We start from the raw sequence: 16,680 nt of genomic DNA on the forward strand, positions 1-16,680 counted from the left end.
GCCTCATCACAACATTCACCTGTTCTCACTCAAGTTCCAAAAATAAGTCACGACTGGAATCACGAAACAAGAAATTTAGTAATCATCTCTAATGTAGACAACTTTTTGGGAAGCAGCACAAGTCAGAATGAGGATACAGTTTTAGAAGTTTGTAGTATTTTTCCTTCAAAGGTGCACGTAAATGCGTGCATGCTTTCACCACTGGGTGCACACTCTAGATTGACCTCTTGAGCCGAAATGCGGGTGACCTCTCCTTTGGAGAACATTGCCGAGTGTATGAATGGGACTATTTCCAGTTACAGATGCGATTGGCTGGCTCACTTGCGATTCAGCATTGTGTTCTAAGGCCTTCACATGATTGCTACCTTGGTTGTTAATATGCAGTATTGTTTCTGTAACTTAACGCATAGCCAACTGTCTTGCTCTTCTGTTGTTTGGTGGTGTGAATTTCTTTGCTATTTACACTCATTCTTTTATCTTTGTATACAGACACGCCTCAAGGGAAGGGCTACCCAATGCACCAAGACAGCTATGAAAGTTACCGTGAATGCTCCCCTCCCTTGTCGCATGTCGGTGACTGGAATTATCCGCAGGAAGACCACTACTATCCGCACGAATATAGCCAAGAACACAATTGCTGGACTGAAGAACGTACAACTCCACGTCGTGACCTTCCTCGCCAACCACAGCCTGGCGTAGGAGCAGACAGGCGAACATACGGTGGCTATGACCGTGCTGGTTTCTTCAGTGGTGCAGACCGGACTGAACCCTATGCACCATTTTCACCTGTTGATAGACCTTCTGCCATACCAGAGTTTTCACCTACGCACGATGATGAAGATGCTGCTACTTACATAGAATACCCAGATGGACAAATGGTGGTTGAATACCCAGACGGTAAAGTTGTAGAGTACGCAACAGATTCTGTGATGCCGCGGAAGGAGGTATATGGGGACATTGCCCCCACAGATGTTGAGTACAGCACCAGCCACGCTCTTGGAAAGCCATTGCCGGAACCTGAGCCTCCACCTGTTGTGGTTGATGAGCCGTCAGCTCGACGGCCAAGCTTTTATGGTGTGGCTGAGGCTGAGCGTAGCTTTGAGCCATCAAGCCCAGTTATCAAAACGTCAACATTGACTGTCGCAACGGAAGCGAGAAGACGGAGCTTCAATGAGCCACCAAAGCAGTTGACGCCCGTCTATGAATCGTCAAGTCCACGAAGCGAAACTGAAGTTGTAACTGGAGGAGGAGGAGGAGTAGTATGTGGTGAAACGCGAGGAGGATCATTTAGAAGACGACCATTTTACGAGACAAGTGAGCCGACGACACCTTCCTTCGAACCGAGAAGCGAACCCGCGAAGCGGAATGGGATGGTGCCGCACATTGAGGAGCCATCACCTCAGCTCACACTGGATGCTGTGGTACCTGCAGCCGAAACAGTTCCGGAGAAGAGGTCTGGTATTTCAGTAACATTCCATGAAGAAAGCAACCGGGTCTACCCTGGCCCAACCGAAGAAATCGTGGTGGAACCACCTGAACCGGAGCCGGCTGTAGCCAAAGCCACTTCACTGACCGCTTCACTGCTTGGCGATGACGACAGGCCTCCCTTGGTTGCAGTGACAGCAGAGCCTGGCATGTCGAAAGCGAAACTGCACTGGCTCTCTGCATTCAACCGTATCGTCAATCAACTGAACGAGGTCTGTGCCCCTTGCGACTTTTTGGCATGTGCTTGCATGCCATATCTCTTTCAGGTAGCTGCTCGAGTGTTCAGTCATCATCTTATTCATGAATCTATCCTGAATCATTGTAAAAGATTCTATACTACTTACTATAATAGCATAATAAACGTAACAGTTTAGGGCAAATTAATTTTTTTTTTGCAGGAGGCTAAGCATGCATATTATGCAGATTCATGAGTTTATCAAAGCATCTTGTTATTTATGCAGAATATTATGCAGATATAGGAGTTATCAAAGCACAGTTATTTTAATGGTACCTTTTCTTGTACAATTGGATAATTTGCTCTCTCAAGCCAGAACTGTAACATTATGCGAATACTGCAAATATTACATGGAATTGACACATTTGTATTTTTTCATGCCTTAACTCAAATGTAATGATATGAAAAATGTGCTGAATGATTTATGATTGCAAATTGAAGCTGGGGTAGAATTTTTAAACGAAAATTCTTGCCTCAAATTCATATACGTAGTTAAAAACATCTAAAATAGTGTTACCATATTTACGTGATTGTGAGTCGTCTCGAATGTCGGTCAACACCCCTAAAATCGAATGATAGAAAAAAAAGAAAAAAAAAAGAGCGCGAGAACATTTTACTGAAAAATTATTTACAGTGTCTCGGAAAAAGACAACAAAAAACAAAATCGAATTTTCGTGTGCCAAGGTGGCTTCATGGCAGTACTTGAAAGTTGTACAGGAAAGCTTACTTTGCAAAAATATGCGCGGATTATTTTTAGAAAGACTTTACAACCGACATTAGCATTAGATTTTAGGTCGACCCTAACTTCGTATTTCAAATTAAGACAAAATAATTGACCTACAATTGTATAAGTATGGTTATTCTCAAACTTTTCATGCTTGTGGCTCATAATTAATTTACGCCATGATTGACTTCTTCACCAACGTAAGTTAAGGTTGACTGAGTCAAGAGTACTTTAATAGCGATTTTTCTGCAGACACACCTGTTCAGAAGTGTTGATAATATCCTGTGTGAACGACAAAGTTCATTGCATCAGATGCTTCAACCGGCAAGTCTCCCCTGTTATAAACGAAAATGCGTTTAGGACAGCTAATAATACTTGAGCCAATCATTTGCCAGAATTAAAGATGCCATAGAAGCACAATAAAGTCTTTCAGCAAAAGGTTTTCTTTAATTATCACATAAATGTATATTATTTCTAATTGCAATGTAAGTTATTTGTAATGACAGTACTGTACGATTTTGCAAATAGATATACAATTGCAAGTAGTTGTAAAGACTTCCTTCAAGACTTTTCTAGAGTGGTGGTAATGCTACACGCAGTTTCAAAGATTTATACATCTAGATAATGTATCAACCATAACTTGTTTTACATCCTTTAAGGCCATAGAGAGCCAGTCACTGGTGTTGTACATGTACAAGGATTTTTAAATATTCACTATCACTAGCTTATACACTGCATATATATATATATATATATATATATATATATATATATATATATATATATATATATATATATATATATATATATATATATATATATATATATGATCTAACAGACAATAATGCCAAGGAAAGTATAAGGGAAGGTATTAGACTGAATTGTAATGTAAATGTGAAGAAATAAAAGTGGGTGAAAACATAATTTGCCGTGGGCAGGAACCAAACCTGCAACCTTCGAATAACGCTGTTTCGCAGGTTCGGTTTTTGCCCAGGGCAAGTTATCTTTTCACCCACTTTTTTTTCTTCACATTTACATTACAATTCACACAAAATACAAGTTCTTAAGTATAAACTTCTTTCCCTAATATATATATATATATATATATATATGTAAATACATACACGGAAGCAAGAAAGCATGACTTGGGTTGAAACACTTCTCATAATCACAAATGTTTTGGCTGAAACGTTTGAGATTATTAAAAGTGTTTCAATGTGCGTCGTGCTTTCTTGCTTCCTTTTTTTAGGTTTTATTGCATATATATATATATATATATATATATATATATATATATATATATATAATATTACAGTGCATAATCTGCTGAAGAGCCTGTCAATGTGTTGGCTATCCTAGAGGGATATCGAGCGATTATACAAATTTGTTACCTTTGTAAAATTGACGTACGCCTGTCAGATGTACGTACATGGACATCTACTGGATGTCGCTCTTTGCGCTCTCCTCTCTCCTACTCGATAAGACAAGCGTATGGGAGGAGGGGGGATCGCAAGGCTGACGTCCCCGCCTCAGCAGAGCATTTGCGGGGGCCTATTAAGTATTGAGGATGGCCCAGAGGGGACTATGGCGGCGCCTAAGAAGCCTTAAATGAATATGTGCATAAGGATGCAGATATGCAGAGAAAGTTAAAGATAGGATTCTCCTTAGGTAATATTAAGTGCAAAGTAATGAAAAGACGAGAAGGGAGAACACGACACGTGGCTGACTTTCAGCGAAATGGTTTATTGCACGCGAGCTGTTAAAGAGCGTTCCACGTGAAAACGAAGGACGCAGATTGCATCAGCCAGACATCTGTGTGTTTGCTAGAGTGTGAGTTTCAAGTGCTTTGCCACATTATGTGGTAGAGCTTTGGATAACTAACTTTCCAGTATGTGCGCAGGCGCGCTTGTAAGGTACATTCTGTATATATTCTCTCCCAATTTTTTCGTATCAGTTGGCAGTGAGTGCCCGTCACCGTATTCTCGTCTCCCGTTTTCTCGCGCTCTGCTATGTTGAGAGAATGCAACAACTTGCCCAGCAGCGCATTCTAGAGCTAAAAACCCATGACACATCACCACTGCGCTTGTGTGTGTCAAGCCTAATATCTGTCTTTGTCTTATCTGCCTTCACTCTGTATCAAAGAGTGAATATTAAATCTATGCCCTGTATCAACAGGCAACCTAACAAAGCATGTACAAGAAAGGCACTAAAGGGAGAAAAGGGGGGGGCGATCGCCCTCTCATTTCCTTCACGCCATCGCTTCGTTTTTGTCTTCCATTCTTTGCATTTATTAAGATCGTTACTTTTTCTTTTTCGAACTCTATCAACGTGAAAGTTCCCCCCCCGTCCCCCACCCTCTTCTAATAAAGGATTCAGTGCACGTAAATGTAAAAAATAAAAATTTTTGGAGATTCCTCAGCGGTGCCCATGTTCATATTAGGTTAGGTGTAAATGTGCTTCAGTTGAATGCTGTGCAGTGCATTACTTACTAGAAGAACTCCACTGCCGCAGCTGCTCAAGCAGCAGACGGTGCAGGCGGTGCTCGCAGGATCGTATAGTTTTGCGAGTGCAGTATCTTTAAGTACAATCGAGACGTCTGACAAAGTGAAAGCCGAAACACCACCGTGATTTCAGATGAGCAAATATCTTGTTATGAAATCCAGTTTGCATTAGATGAGGGGAACTGGCATTCTTTGAGGGAAATATATTGCAGCGCTGTTGAACATTGTTGAACTGCGCATGCACTGGCTCGAGATTCCTTGGGGAGCTTTCTCGGTTGGAGTTATCGAGCTGCTAAAGGCGTTCACTTGAGCTTGCAGTGTCATCGTGTTCTATTTTCGGCTCGCGCTGTTTCGCCGAATTTACAAATTCATTTCTGACTGTGCACTGACAGGCCACTTAAACGCTCTCAATTAAGCAACTTAAGGTTTTCGCGACTGATATGTCTTCAACGGATTAATTCGGCTAAATGAGCAAAGCCTGCTCATCTATACCTCTGCGCGCTGCTATCGGCGAATACTTATTTAGTGGGTACAGGAACAGCTGCGATGGACCGACGTAACTAGAAAAAAACTAGTAAAGGTCGGTCGACGACCTCCATCGTCGCGTCGCGGAGAACTTTTAGTGCATCGACGACCTTCGAGAGTGCGCCACCGGCTCATCTTGCAGGCCACAGAGCGTCATATATACCTTGCTTTACGGTCGTTTGAGTGTGCCGGTGCCGGTTTAGATAGAACATTCTATATTTTCTTAACACGCAAAATCCACATGCACGGACACAGCTTGTTTTTCGCCAGCTCTTTGAGCTAGTGGCCAAAAGGCAAGATACATTGAACGTGACATGAATATAGCATTCTGCATTATAATCACTGAATTAACTTTGATCTGCTGCGTACTGTTTTGGTAAAGGCTCTGCGCTGTTTGACGTCTCGTTCGACCTGCTGCGTTCCAAGAGAAATGTCAAAAGTATTGTAAAATTGTGATTTTTTTCTCTCTCAATGAACACAACCGCATGCTGTATTCGAACCTATGATTTGACTATTTTTATGACAAAGTGGAACGTTTCCGAATCACTAGAACTTTCACAGAATAATGCACAGTTTTTCAGACAATGCAGATATTAAAATAAAAATTCTATCGCAGTTGGATTCTTGTCGTTTCCGCTTATGAACACCAAAAGTTGAGGCGCAAATACTTCCCCTCAGCTAGAATGTCATTGACTCTAATAATGTACAAAAGTTTTTATTAACTTTTTAATTATTGACTCGAGTGCAGTTTATATGAGAAAGTTGTTGTGAATCATAATTTATAGCATGCTCATTTTTTGGAAATCCTAGAAGTTGCACGTAGTTCAAAGATCAGATTTTAAGGGCGAAATCGGAACTGATCGCATCTGGCGCGCACGAAGCGAGGCGAAACACTGGAGCAGCCCGTGACAAGGAAGTAACGAAATTTAGATTAATCATGCCGAAACAAAATCTGGACAGAAAAATAGGCAAACATTCTAATGGGTGTTAATGCTTCTTTCTTTCTTTCTTCTTTAAAAGCTAAAAAAAAACTAAATCGCTTGTTTGCAAGAACAAGCGCCGCGGTGACAGCCCCCAAGTTGTATGCTTCCCAGACAAAGAAAATGTTGGTATTGCGGTTTTTTCAGCACACTTCGAAAGAAAACGAAAAGCATCAAAGCCTACACGCAAAGGGAAGGTTACGCGCCTGCACAAGTGATTGCAACTTTTCACAAAAACAGGCGGCTGCGGCGCGCCTTCTTTTAAACTTTCGTCGCTTTCTTGGCTCGGACGGTTCCGACGTAAAGGCCTGACCAGACGCTCCCGTTGGAGCGCGTCAGCGCGTGGAATTCTGACGCGGCGCCGCACTCCTCTCTCTCTACGGAGAGAGTGGGCGCGCAGCTTTGGGATTCGCTCGGAAGATTTCAAGCTGGACGGTTGTGCCCTCGCGGTGGTGGTGGTAGTGGTTAGAAGACGAGAGAGAAAAGGCACCTAATTTCTGCAACCCGGTCGGGAGCACGGCGCAGTGCCCTCGCGATCTCCGACGACAGCGTAGCTCCCGCCGACTGGTTCGCCCTCCGCGGTCTCCTGCCGCCGTGAAGCTCTCGCATTGTGGTGCCCCGTCCTTGGACTGCTTCGACCGGACCCCACTTTCCTATCACCTTCTATTTTCCGTCGCTTGCCTCCCTGTTTCTTCATCTATTTCCTTCTATTCTTTTTATCCCTTCTTCCCCCACCTATGAGTCACTGCGCCGTGTCGCCCTTGAGGCAGACAGAAATTAGGTGCCTTTTTCCTCTTCCTTACAACCACTCACCATCACCACCACCACCACCGAGAGAGGGCGCGGCGCCGCTTCAAGGCTGTTTCACATGCCGCGATTGCAGCGAAAAAAAAAAAAATCGTTCCGTTCGCTCCATTCGCGCTCTTCGCAACCGCTGCGAATGGCGGTTTCGTTTCACGTGGACCGCGAACGGTCCGCGATTTTCGCTCTGCGACTGAAGCGGCGAGTTGTTGCCACCGCTCATTGTTACAGACACGAATGGAATGTAATGATATGTGCATTATGATATGATATCATGAAGTTACCGTGAACGTAACGAAGGGCTCGCTTCGTCGACTCTATTTCGACGGCTTGGCTGGACCAGCCCTATTTCGACGGGTCCCGACCAAAAATCGTTCCTGCCGCTGCGATCAGAGCGAAAATTTCCAACATGTTGGAAGCTCGCCGCGGACCGCTGCGGCGGGAGCGAAGTGCCCCTTTTTTTTTCGCTGTGAGCGAATTCGCGCACTGAAAATCGCTACTTTTTGTGTCATGTGAAACGGCCTTCTGATGACGCGCTGCTGCGTGTGTGCGTGGTTAGGCCTTAACCGACGCCCTCTTAAAATGTAGGGGGTGTTGCCTTAACACAGCGGTCGTGCTCCGTTGGCGCTGGGTGCGATCAGTTTCGATTTCGACCTCGAAATTCCATGACGCATACGATATCTCTAACTGCGTGCGAATTTTGTGATTTGTAAAGAAAGCCAGTACGCCATAAATTGGCACACGCCACAATTTCGTAATACAAACACATCAAGTATGTAATCAAACAGTTAATGAACGAGTTCTCGTTAATTAGTGTTGGAAATATCTCCGGGAAATTTTTGGTTCCATGAACTTGCATACATAACGTGCACAAAGAAGCAGACAAAACAAACATGTCAAGTGTACATCAATGTTCCGGCTCTCGTGGAATCGCGCTGTTGCTTTTCAAGACGTGGTGCCGCGGCTACGTGGATTCATACAATCCCTTGGTCGGTGGGTTGAAATGGGACTTTGCAAAGTTCTAAGAGCGTCGTGCACAGCGGCGGCCGACTTTAAGAGCCGCCTGTATACATACGAGAAACGACTCGGCGCACAGCCGTGCGTGCAGTGCAGTACCCCTTCAAATCGTTTGCAGCGCAGACTTCCTACCGAGCAACTAACTGCATAGCACTAGAGTGAATAACTGTTCCATTGCCGGGCTCATTTGAGGAGCGATAAGGTCAGGGGGCAGGGGACTGATCGCGGTATCATTTGCCTTCATGCACGAATGCAAGGGCTCACCGGCTTGCAATGTTGTTTCTTTAAAGATGGATGACATTCAAGATTAATACCGTTCTGTACCAAATGGTGCGTGCTGCTCGAGTTGCAGACGCTTCATGTAATTCTCACAAGAGTGCACTGGATTCGCACGCGTATGATTCAATTTATTCTCCTTCGGCTATGCCATCAACGCTACTCATGCAGAGAGAGGATACGGTCGTTCAGCGTCTTTACTCTTTTCTTTTTCTTCCTAAACAGATTCTGTGTGAAATGGGAAATAAATATTCAGTGGGTTGCGTAATCGCGTTGCGGTCTTACGTACAGTGGCTAACTGTGAAGCTGGTCAGGTACAACCTATGCTCGGGGAAAACTTTATGTGGCAATGAAGGGAACGCTACGAAAGCCAAAGTGGGCATGTGCCACCGCTGTAGAATATAGTGCCACGAATGCGTCCGTGTTTTCCCCGTCAAAGTAATAAAAAATGACAGCACTATTTTCTGATCGATGCAGTTTATAAATAGACGCGGCACGCACCGAGGAGATACCATTATTTGTTTGCTTTCTGAAGAGTCGTATCGCGTTCTTGCGCGTCTGAAAACGTCGCACGTTTTACCTGCACCTCACAGTCAAAATGGCGTCTTCGTCTTTATAAGTGAGCGCGCGTCGCCCTCCGACGACTCGCTGAAGGAGCTTGTGTCGACTTTCTCTCACAAATGGCTGCGTAAGCAGACGTATCTAATTGTGTGCAGTGAGATTAGATGAACGCGGCTGTCGTTCAAAACGCGAGCCGAACCGGACTACTACGCGGAGGAGTACAGAAGGAGTAGCTCCGCCCACCTAGCCTTCCCTTCGTTGCCACAGAAAGTTGTCCCCGAGTACAGTTCGTGGTATAAAGTCGGTCACCCTCTGCAGAAGGCACACACCTTACTGTGCCTATATATTCCGTCGAGGCCACGTAGTTGGTGCATAGCAAGTTCGAAAAGAATTCATGCACCAAGTGTTTGAAGTACGCACAAGGGACAGGATATCGCTATTGCGTTCCTGTCCGCTATCGCTATTGCGTTCCGTAAACGCGAAGCTTAAGAGTCGTGCGATTTTCAAGTGTGAATACACTTTATAAGCGACCCCAAACCATCCACCGCCGTCGGCGGCGTCCGCAGTCTTCTCTCTATCTTTAAAAGAAAGAGGACTTGGCGGGCCGCAGCGCGACGCTCTACCGAATAAGCCACGGACGCGACACTGATATCGGTGTCAGTAATGCGCTTTATATCTTTAACGCGGCTGCGCGTGTCCCCTTCCCCCTTCGCTCGCTCCTCCGCTCTCCTCGCTCGCTGCAGCTGCGCGCGCACCCCTCTCTCTCGCGCGCCCGCCTTCTCTCTCAGTGTCCCGTCGAGAGCGGGTCGTGCGATGGATGTCCCGGAGGCAACGCTACCATCTGGATATAAGGCACGTTACTGACACCGATATATATATATATATATATATATATATATATATATATATATATATATATATATAGAGAGAGAGAGAGAGAGAGAGAGAGAGAGAAGACTGCGGACGCCGCCGACGGTGGTGGATGGTTTGGGGTCGCTTATAAAATGTATTCACACTTATATATATATATATATATATATATATATATATATATATATATATATATATATATATATATATATACTGGTTTTTTCTGTTCCTAGCGCGTATACTTAAGACACTTAGTATATGAAGTCGTTTTCTGCCTGTTGGCGTCACGTATAGCACATGACCTTCGTTATTGGTAGTTGCAGGTTTGGTTTCTGCTTGCGGCAAGTTGTGCTTTCGGACACTTTTGTTTTCTTCACAGTTACATTGCAGTTACTGCTTATAACATCCCCTATACTTTCTGTGGCAGTACGGTACGTTAGTTCTCGCTAATATTGTGTCTATAACAAGGTGAACGAACCCCCAAATTTCCACTTCTTTCCTTCATTGTATAGCGACTTAAGTTCTCTCCAATAGGGGAACCGAGTTCGATACCAGCGAACATTCTTTTTTTTTTTCATGATTTGTGAAGTGGCCTCTGTTTTCGCACCTTTCGCGCCCAAATCATGCATACTTTTTCATCGCGGCCCTGCTGCTGCCCGCAGCCTAATTTATATGCATGCAATAAGCGTTCGAACTTTCAGTTCCTCCACTGCTGCCGTTTTCCATAATAATCCCCGTGTCTCGCGCCAGTCCAGCGATGAACATCATTTGAAAGTTTCTTCGTTGAGGGCACGTGCTCCCGTATACGTTACGCAGAACGTGCACGACTGACTGGTAAAGAGACCAGACGCTTTCGTTTTCTCGTTCGATGTTTCTAAGTTCGGCATTTGCGGGCTGTTGGCTTACATGCGCGAGAGACGTTCTTTGCCTAACCGACTGCAGACTCCTCGTTCCTTGTCAATATCTGGACGAAGAAAGTGAAATAGAGTACAAAGAGAACAAATGGGGCAACTTTGCGTTCTTGAATTCCGCGCATAGGCGGCGCGCCCCGACTCCGCGGTGGCGCGCGCCGCAGGCGGAGAGTTAACGAGCCGTGTTCCCCGTTCGCTCGCTTTTACCGTGTCTCTCCTACGCGTTCGCATGCTGCCCACTTGCCTTCTCTTCCCCCCCCCCCCCCACCCCGCCTTCCGGAGATCTCTTATTTTCCGAAGCGGCCGCATTGCTTATCGATCAGCCCAATCCGTGCTTATGTAACCGTGCTGTGCAGACAGTCGTGACCGGATTCTCATTTTTCGAAACACGCGCAGAAAGAAAAGCCTGAGAAGTTTGTATTTTTTGCCAGCGCATATTGTTTTTTTTTTCTGTCTTGCCTCGCTAACACTACAGCCTCCCGGGAAGAGGGTGGAGGCGGTCGACCCGCACACTCTCGCACCTTTCTCAAAGCAGCTTGCGCGATATTACGTCCGAACATTTTCGGCCACCGTTTCATGATGAGGTTCGACCACTGATTGCCAAAGCCCGACTGCGCCGCGGTCGCTCCTGTGGTTTCACCATCGGAAACTTTCGCATATGGTCCACGCAGGGACGTAGCCAGACACTTTTTTTTTTTTACGAAGGGGGTGTGGAGCTTATGTTCATGCGTACCCTTAATGTGTGCGTGTATGCAAATCCGGAAATTTTGGGGAAAGGAGAGGGGAGCCAATACGACGTCATCGAGCTGGCAATACGACCTGCCAGTGACGATGATACAGCCGATTTTATACTCGTGGTAATCTAGTGTGTGCGCGCGTGCGTAGGTGTGTCTGTAGGTTTTATCGAAATGTTTCTCCCACCTAACTTATTTATTTAGTGTAGCACATCTTCTCATGTGACGGCTTCGTGAAGCTTTTATGCGACGAACATAAGGAGTGCCGCTGGGGCCAGCATATCGACCATGTGACACGTCTGCGTCAGGATGAAGTAATGATTCCCGCGTCGGAGCGTTAGTTCCAGTGACATTTGGGTAGATCGATTACCGTCGATTCCTCCGAGTCTCCATCTTATCTTGTTAGATACAACGAAATGAATCCAACAGACAATTTGCTCTCTTTTTTTTTTCAAATAGTACTGTAATAATTATGACGCATCGGAAAGAAATAAAGTGGATAGTTATTATACTATTGTTAAAATAAACATAAATAAAATAATGCCCTCTGTGCTCTTCTTGTCTTGCCCGGTTGCTCAAACAAAAAAAAACTGAAAAAAACACGAGTAAAAAAAATCCTCCTTCCTGCGTATCTTCTATCTTGATCAGATATTCCTTAACACTTTACAAGATATCATGTTTTACTAAATGAATATATCACAATGGTTTTCGGACAGACTCTACAGCACTTGATAAGTGGGGTTGGCAGCTTTTGCGAGGCTAACCCCCATATTCTGGAACCTCCCTTCACTCAACGCTTCGCCTTCACTTGAGAAAACCGATAGGAGCTATCTCTAAGCACGACAAGTCACTGCATTATCAGCAATAGACTGCGGCGATTCTTGAGTAGCGTATTTTCAGCCGAGTGGTGGCGCATTGCTCAACTCTGTTAAGTGAAGGGTGAAAGTCGATTGGAGGAGCGTTTGAGAAGACCGGGGTTGATCTGCCGACGGCGTGCAGCACTATACCTCGTATTCCTGATGGACTTCTCGGCGTTATTTTGCAGTAGCAACGCGGCCACCGCAGTCTAGAAATGAAACGCGCGTCGCTTTTTTTTTTTTTTTTTGAACTGCCGCAACGACATGCAATATTCGACGAGCTACCGCGGTAGGCCTTAATCAGGGAAGTTGACGAAACCTTCCATTCAGAGGATGAGAGAGAGGGGGTTATCATTTCACCGCCCGAAAAAAAAAATTTAAAATTTTACGTGCCATTTGCACGTGTTTGTGCATGTATACACGCGTACTCGGAACACCCGTAAGAACATGCGTAAAAATGGCTCACCCCCCCCCCCCCTTCCCCTCGATAAACATTTCTCGCTGCGCAGTTGCTTCCATTCCTGTGTATGGAAATTTACCATTATTTCTGCGCATTTAATTCGTTACTGACTTCTCCCGTTTTCGTGCTTAAAATCAGAAAACGTAATCTAAATATGTAGTCAATGTATTTCTCTTCCACCTGACAAAAAAATCTAAACGTTCTTTAGCAACATGAAACAAATCACAAAACTATAGTCAGTTCAGTTACGAGGGCCAGAAGGTAAAGTGTGGAGCCATTGCTGCAAGAAAGAAAGAAATAAAAGAAAATGGTAGAAATGACAGGAGGAAAAAGAATGAATGAATGAATGCGAAAAGAAGAAGGGAAAAAAAAAAGCAAGCGTTATCTTGGCGAAAAGGGGGAATGAAACAGACGATGTGGAGTCTCCATTGCACGTTGTGGTTGGGTTCAAAAGGCGCCGAGCCAGCTCCCAAGATGGCTGCAAGAGTGATTCAGTGTCGGAGTAAAGAAAGCACACGGACGGCTGCGAACTTTTCGGCGAGGCTCTCTGGAATCGAGTTTACAATTCGCGCGCGAAGTGCTCGTTCAAGAGCGCATATAGGCGAGGCCGGAATGCGAAGTGTGTTCGACCCTTCCCTGTACACACTCGACGATGGTAGATGTATATGCGGACCCCGTTTGGAATTCGTACACTGCGGAGTCCCCGTGCAGCAGCGGTTGAATGCACCGTGCGCACGTTTCGTCGTCCCTGTGGTACGGCTGAATGTGTCGAAACGTTTCGTTTCTTTCATGCATGTTACGCGTTCACACCTCGAACTCGTCTCTGTAGTAACGATTGACGCATCACGAGCACGTGAGGTGCATGCTGTAGATAGATCAAGAGTAGGGTATACGCAGAGATAGCGTTCGTTGGGTACGATACGCTATTTGTGGCCTAGCGGGGGTACCCATGCTCGCGTTTTCTTGCGCTATATTACGATGCAGTACCAGCTAGCTGGGCTTTCTGTACAAAACATAAAGTAAAGCTTTGCGTATACCATATCCTAAAATTCTTTATTGTAAAGAGTGAGCGGTGATGCCCGATTCATACCGAATGCGTGGTTTTTTTTTTTTTCACACCATCGCTTAGGTAGCCTAGCGCCCCCTACAGGAGAAGTGCTGGATGGGCTCACTCCCCCGTATTGAGGCAGTCAAGCACAGGTATAGAAAACATGGATGAAACTATTCTATATGAGACACCGTTGCTCACGTAAAGTAACTCCCTCATCACGAACTGGACATTGTGTATCGAACGTTGGGCGTTCGTCACCGGCGTCATAAAGCCCCTAAATCCTCCGCATTGAAAATCGAGAACGGCATCTTTAATTATTGACGGCGATCTCGAACAAACCGGCAAAAGACACTGCGCGTTATTACACGTAGCATTCTTTTTTTCTGCATTGGCGCTATGATGAGCACGCCTGCACAATATAACTAAAAAAAAATATATGAGCATGATATCAAGTGATCATATGGTTAGCAAGAAAAGTCATGGGTGGTTATTATTTTATTTCCCGCCATGCAAATATGTCGTCACTTTTGTATAGGCGCAAATGTAATTCGCGTTCGTAAGCCGCGTTGGTAAGCTTGTTCCTGCCTGTGTGCTGTTTTGTCATTTATAATAGCGCACAGAAGAATGTGTGTGTGTCGCCATCTATAGCCACATTTGCAGGCCCTGTTAGGTAAGCTCGTGCCTTCAGAAGCGTCTACTGCTTCTGTGTCGCGAGTAACAAAGATGGGCGAACGTGGCGTTCGCATTGTGACCTAACAGTGCAGGAAACAAAAAGGAGGGCACACAATTACTTCGTCCCGTTTTCTGCGCTGTTCTGCCACTATACGTTAATGGGTCACATAGCCTAAAATCCTTGTGGTGTGTACGCCGAGGTGGTAAGAAACCGACCCGATGCTCGCGCCTTCGCGTGTCGAGGAAGGATTGGTTTGTTCTCAGCACTTTCGAAAGAGAGAAAGGAGCTGCGACTCGGTGAGGCATATGTTTGCACATTGACGTGTGTACAAACTTGTGGCTTCGCTCGCTTCACTGAGGAGACTGGGAGTGGCAGGCAGTCATGGGCACTCTGCCGTTGTGAAAGCGTGGTCTGTTGAAACCACGCAGATTGCGGGAGGCATCGCTCATTAAACGGGTGGCTGTATACTACGCTCATTGTTCGACGCCCCGGTAGAAGAAGCCGTCTTTTATTGTATCCCGTTCTTTTGACGGCTGTATGCTGCTATTGACGGGCATTGTTTTTTTGTTTTTGTTTTACGTATGTGCCGCACCTGGATGTTATAGAGACGAGGTGCAACTGCTTCCAGAGCTTGTCTCGGGTTGAGCGAATGAAGCGCTCAAGACAGGTGAGGCCACGGAAAGACGGTTTGAGTTGCAGTTAGCTTGGTGGGACGCGTTCGTTGAGGAGTGTATAACTCTTCGCTTTGCCCGCGCATGTGTCCGTGGAATCTCTTCGCTTCCGCTGCGGAGGCTGTAAGTGTGACACGCCGAATGAAGCATTTGAATCTGTATTTGGAACTTCGTTTGCTGCAGGTGTAAAACGCGAAATGTTGACCCATTGCGGTTCGTATATACTCTTCGATATTTTCGTCAAATTTCGCCTAATCTGCACGGTGACGAGAGTGGTGAAAATAACTGTGCCCGTAGTTTGCGTATAGAAAAAATAATAAAAACAAGAAAAAAAATTACGACATGCTCGAAGACTTGTCCTGATGTCGAACTGGTATCGCCCCAAACGCACGGCGAGAAGGATTCGAGAACGTGCATGATTTCTCCTTGCACAACCCTCATACAAGGTTCACCTTAACGGTCACCCCCCCCCCCCCCCCCTTTTTTTTTTCTCTTGAATTCTAGATAACCCTTTAGAATCTCCTTACTATTGTTGCATGGTGTCTTGCGTCTGGCGGGACCGGACGCCATGTACAGAAAAAAGCGCTGTAATATATGTCCCTGAACTTGCTAATCTTTCAATAGATCATGCGTGTACTCTAACCACGCATTCGGCGGACGAGCGAAATGGATCCATTCGCGTTTGATGGTCATTCTTTCATCATTATTTCCTTTTCAACTTGCATGAATATAGCAGGACTGTGTTGATTGGCGTACCATAAAACAGGCTTTTCTCTTGCAGTAGGCGTTGTCAGGCTGATGATGATGATGATGATGATGTTGATGATGATGATGATGATGATGTTGATGATGATGATGATGGCATGGGTATATGCCATCGTCATGCCACTAACGAAGGTTGCTGAATAACGTCGCCAAGCTCAGAAGTTTGTGACGTGTTCGATTGCTGGTTATCTTTAGTAACACGCGTGGTATTCGTTGTGATTCGCTCCAAGACAGGCGTGCACGCATATATGGTGTGTTTGCGAATGATACATTGGAATTTTTTTTTCTTAGTCTACGTAGCCTTTTGTTCTCGTCGTCGACAACGCTGCTTGAATACACATCGTACGTATAGGTGCTCGCCTTTACGTCTTTATACATGAGCCGCTTTGTCACGACAGTAACCGCGATCTGTTTCTAATTTGCTCAAATAGATGGGACAGAGAGAGAGAGGAGAACGCCCCGCTGTTTTAAGAAGCAGTCAGAGCTTTCGCGTTGTCTGCATACCATGACAGCAGATGAATTATCGTCGGCACCGACACTCCGAGATTGTTCCCTCGACTTTTCAGGGCTGACGCATATATCG

The 16,680-nt window shown here is 45.3% G+C and overlaps 1 protein-coding gene across 4 annotated transcripts in view; it reads left to right on the forward strand.

The window, feature by feature from the left end:
- The window catches only part of LOC119186565 (protein unc-13 homolog B), a 353,376-nt gene that overhangs the window by 40,878 nt on the left and 295,818 nt on the right, over window positions 1-16,680 (forward strand). For all 4 annotated transcript variants that reach the window (XM_037435100.2, XM_075893388.1, XM_037435113.2 and 1 more), the window contains exon 10: window positions 490-1,697. In XM_037435100.2, coding sequence (XP_037290997.2) covers window positions 490-1,697 — 1,208 coding nt within the window. The remainder of the gene's footprint in view (window positions 1-489; window positions 1,698-16,680) is intronic.

The sequence above is a fragment of the Rhipicephalus microplus genome, chromosome 1 (genome assembly GCF_043290135.1).
Source record: "Rhipicephalus microplus isolate Deutch F79 chromosome 1, USDA_Rmic, whole genome shotgun sequence".
In the NCBI taxonomy this organism is placed as follows: domain Eukaryota; kingdom Metazoa; phylum Arthropoda; class Arachnida; order Ixodida; family Ixodidae; genus Rhipicephalus; species Rhipicephalus microplus.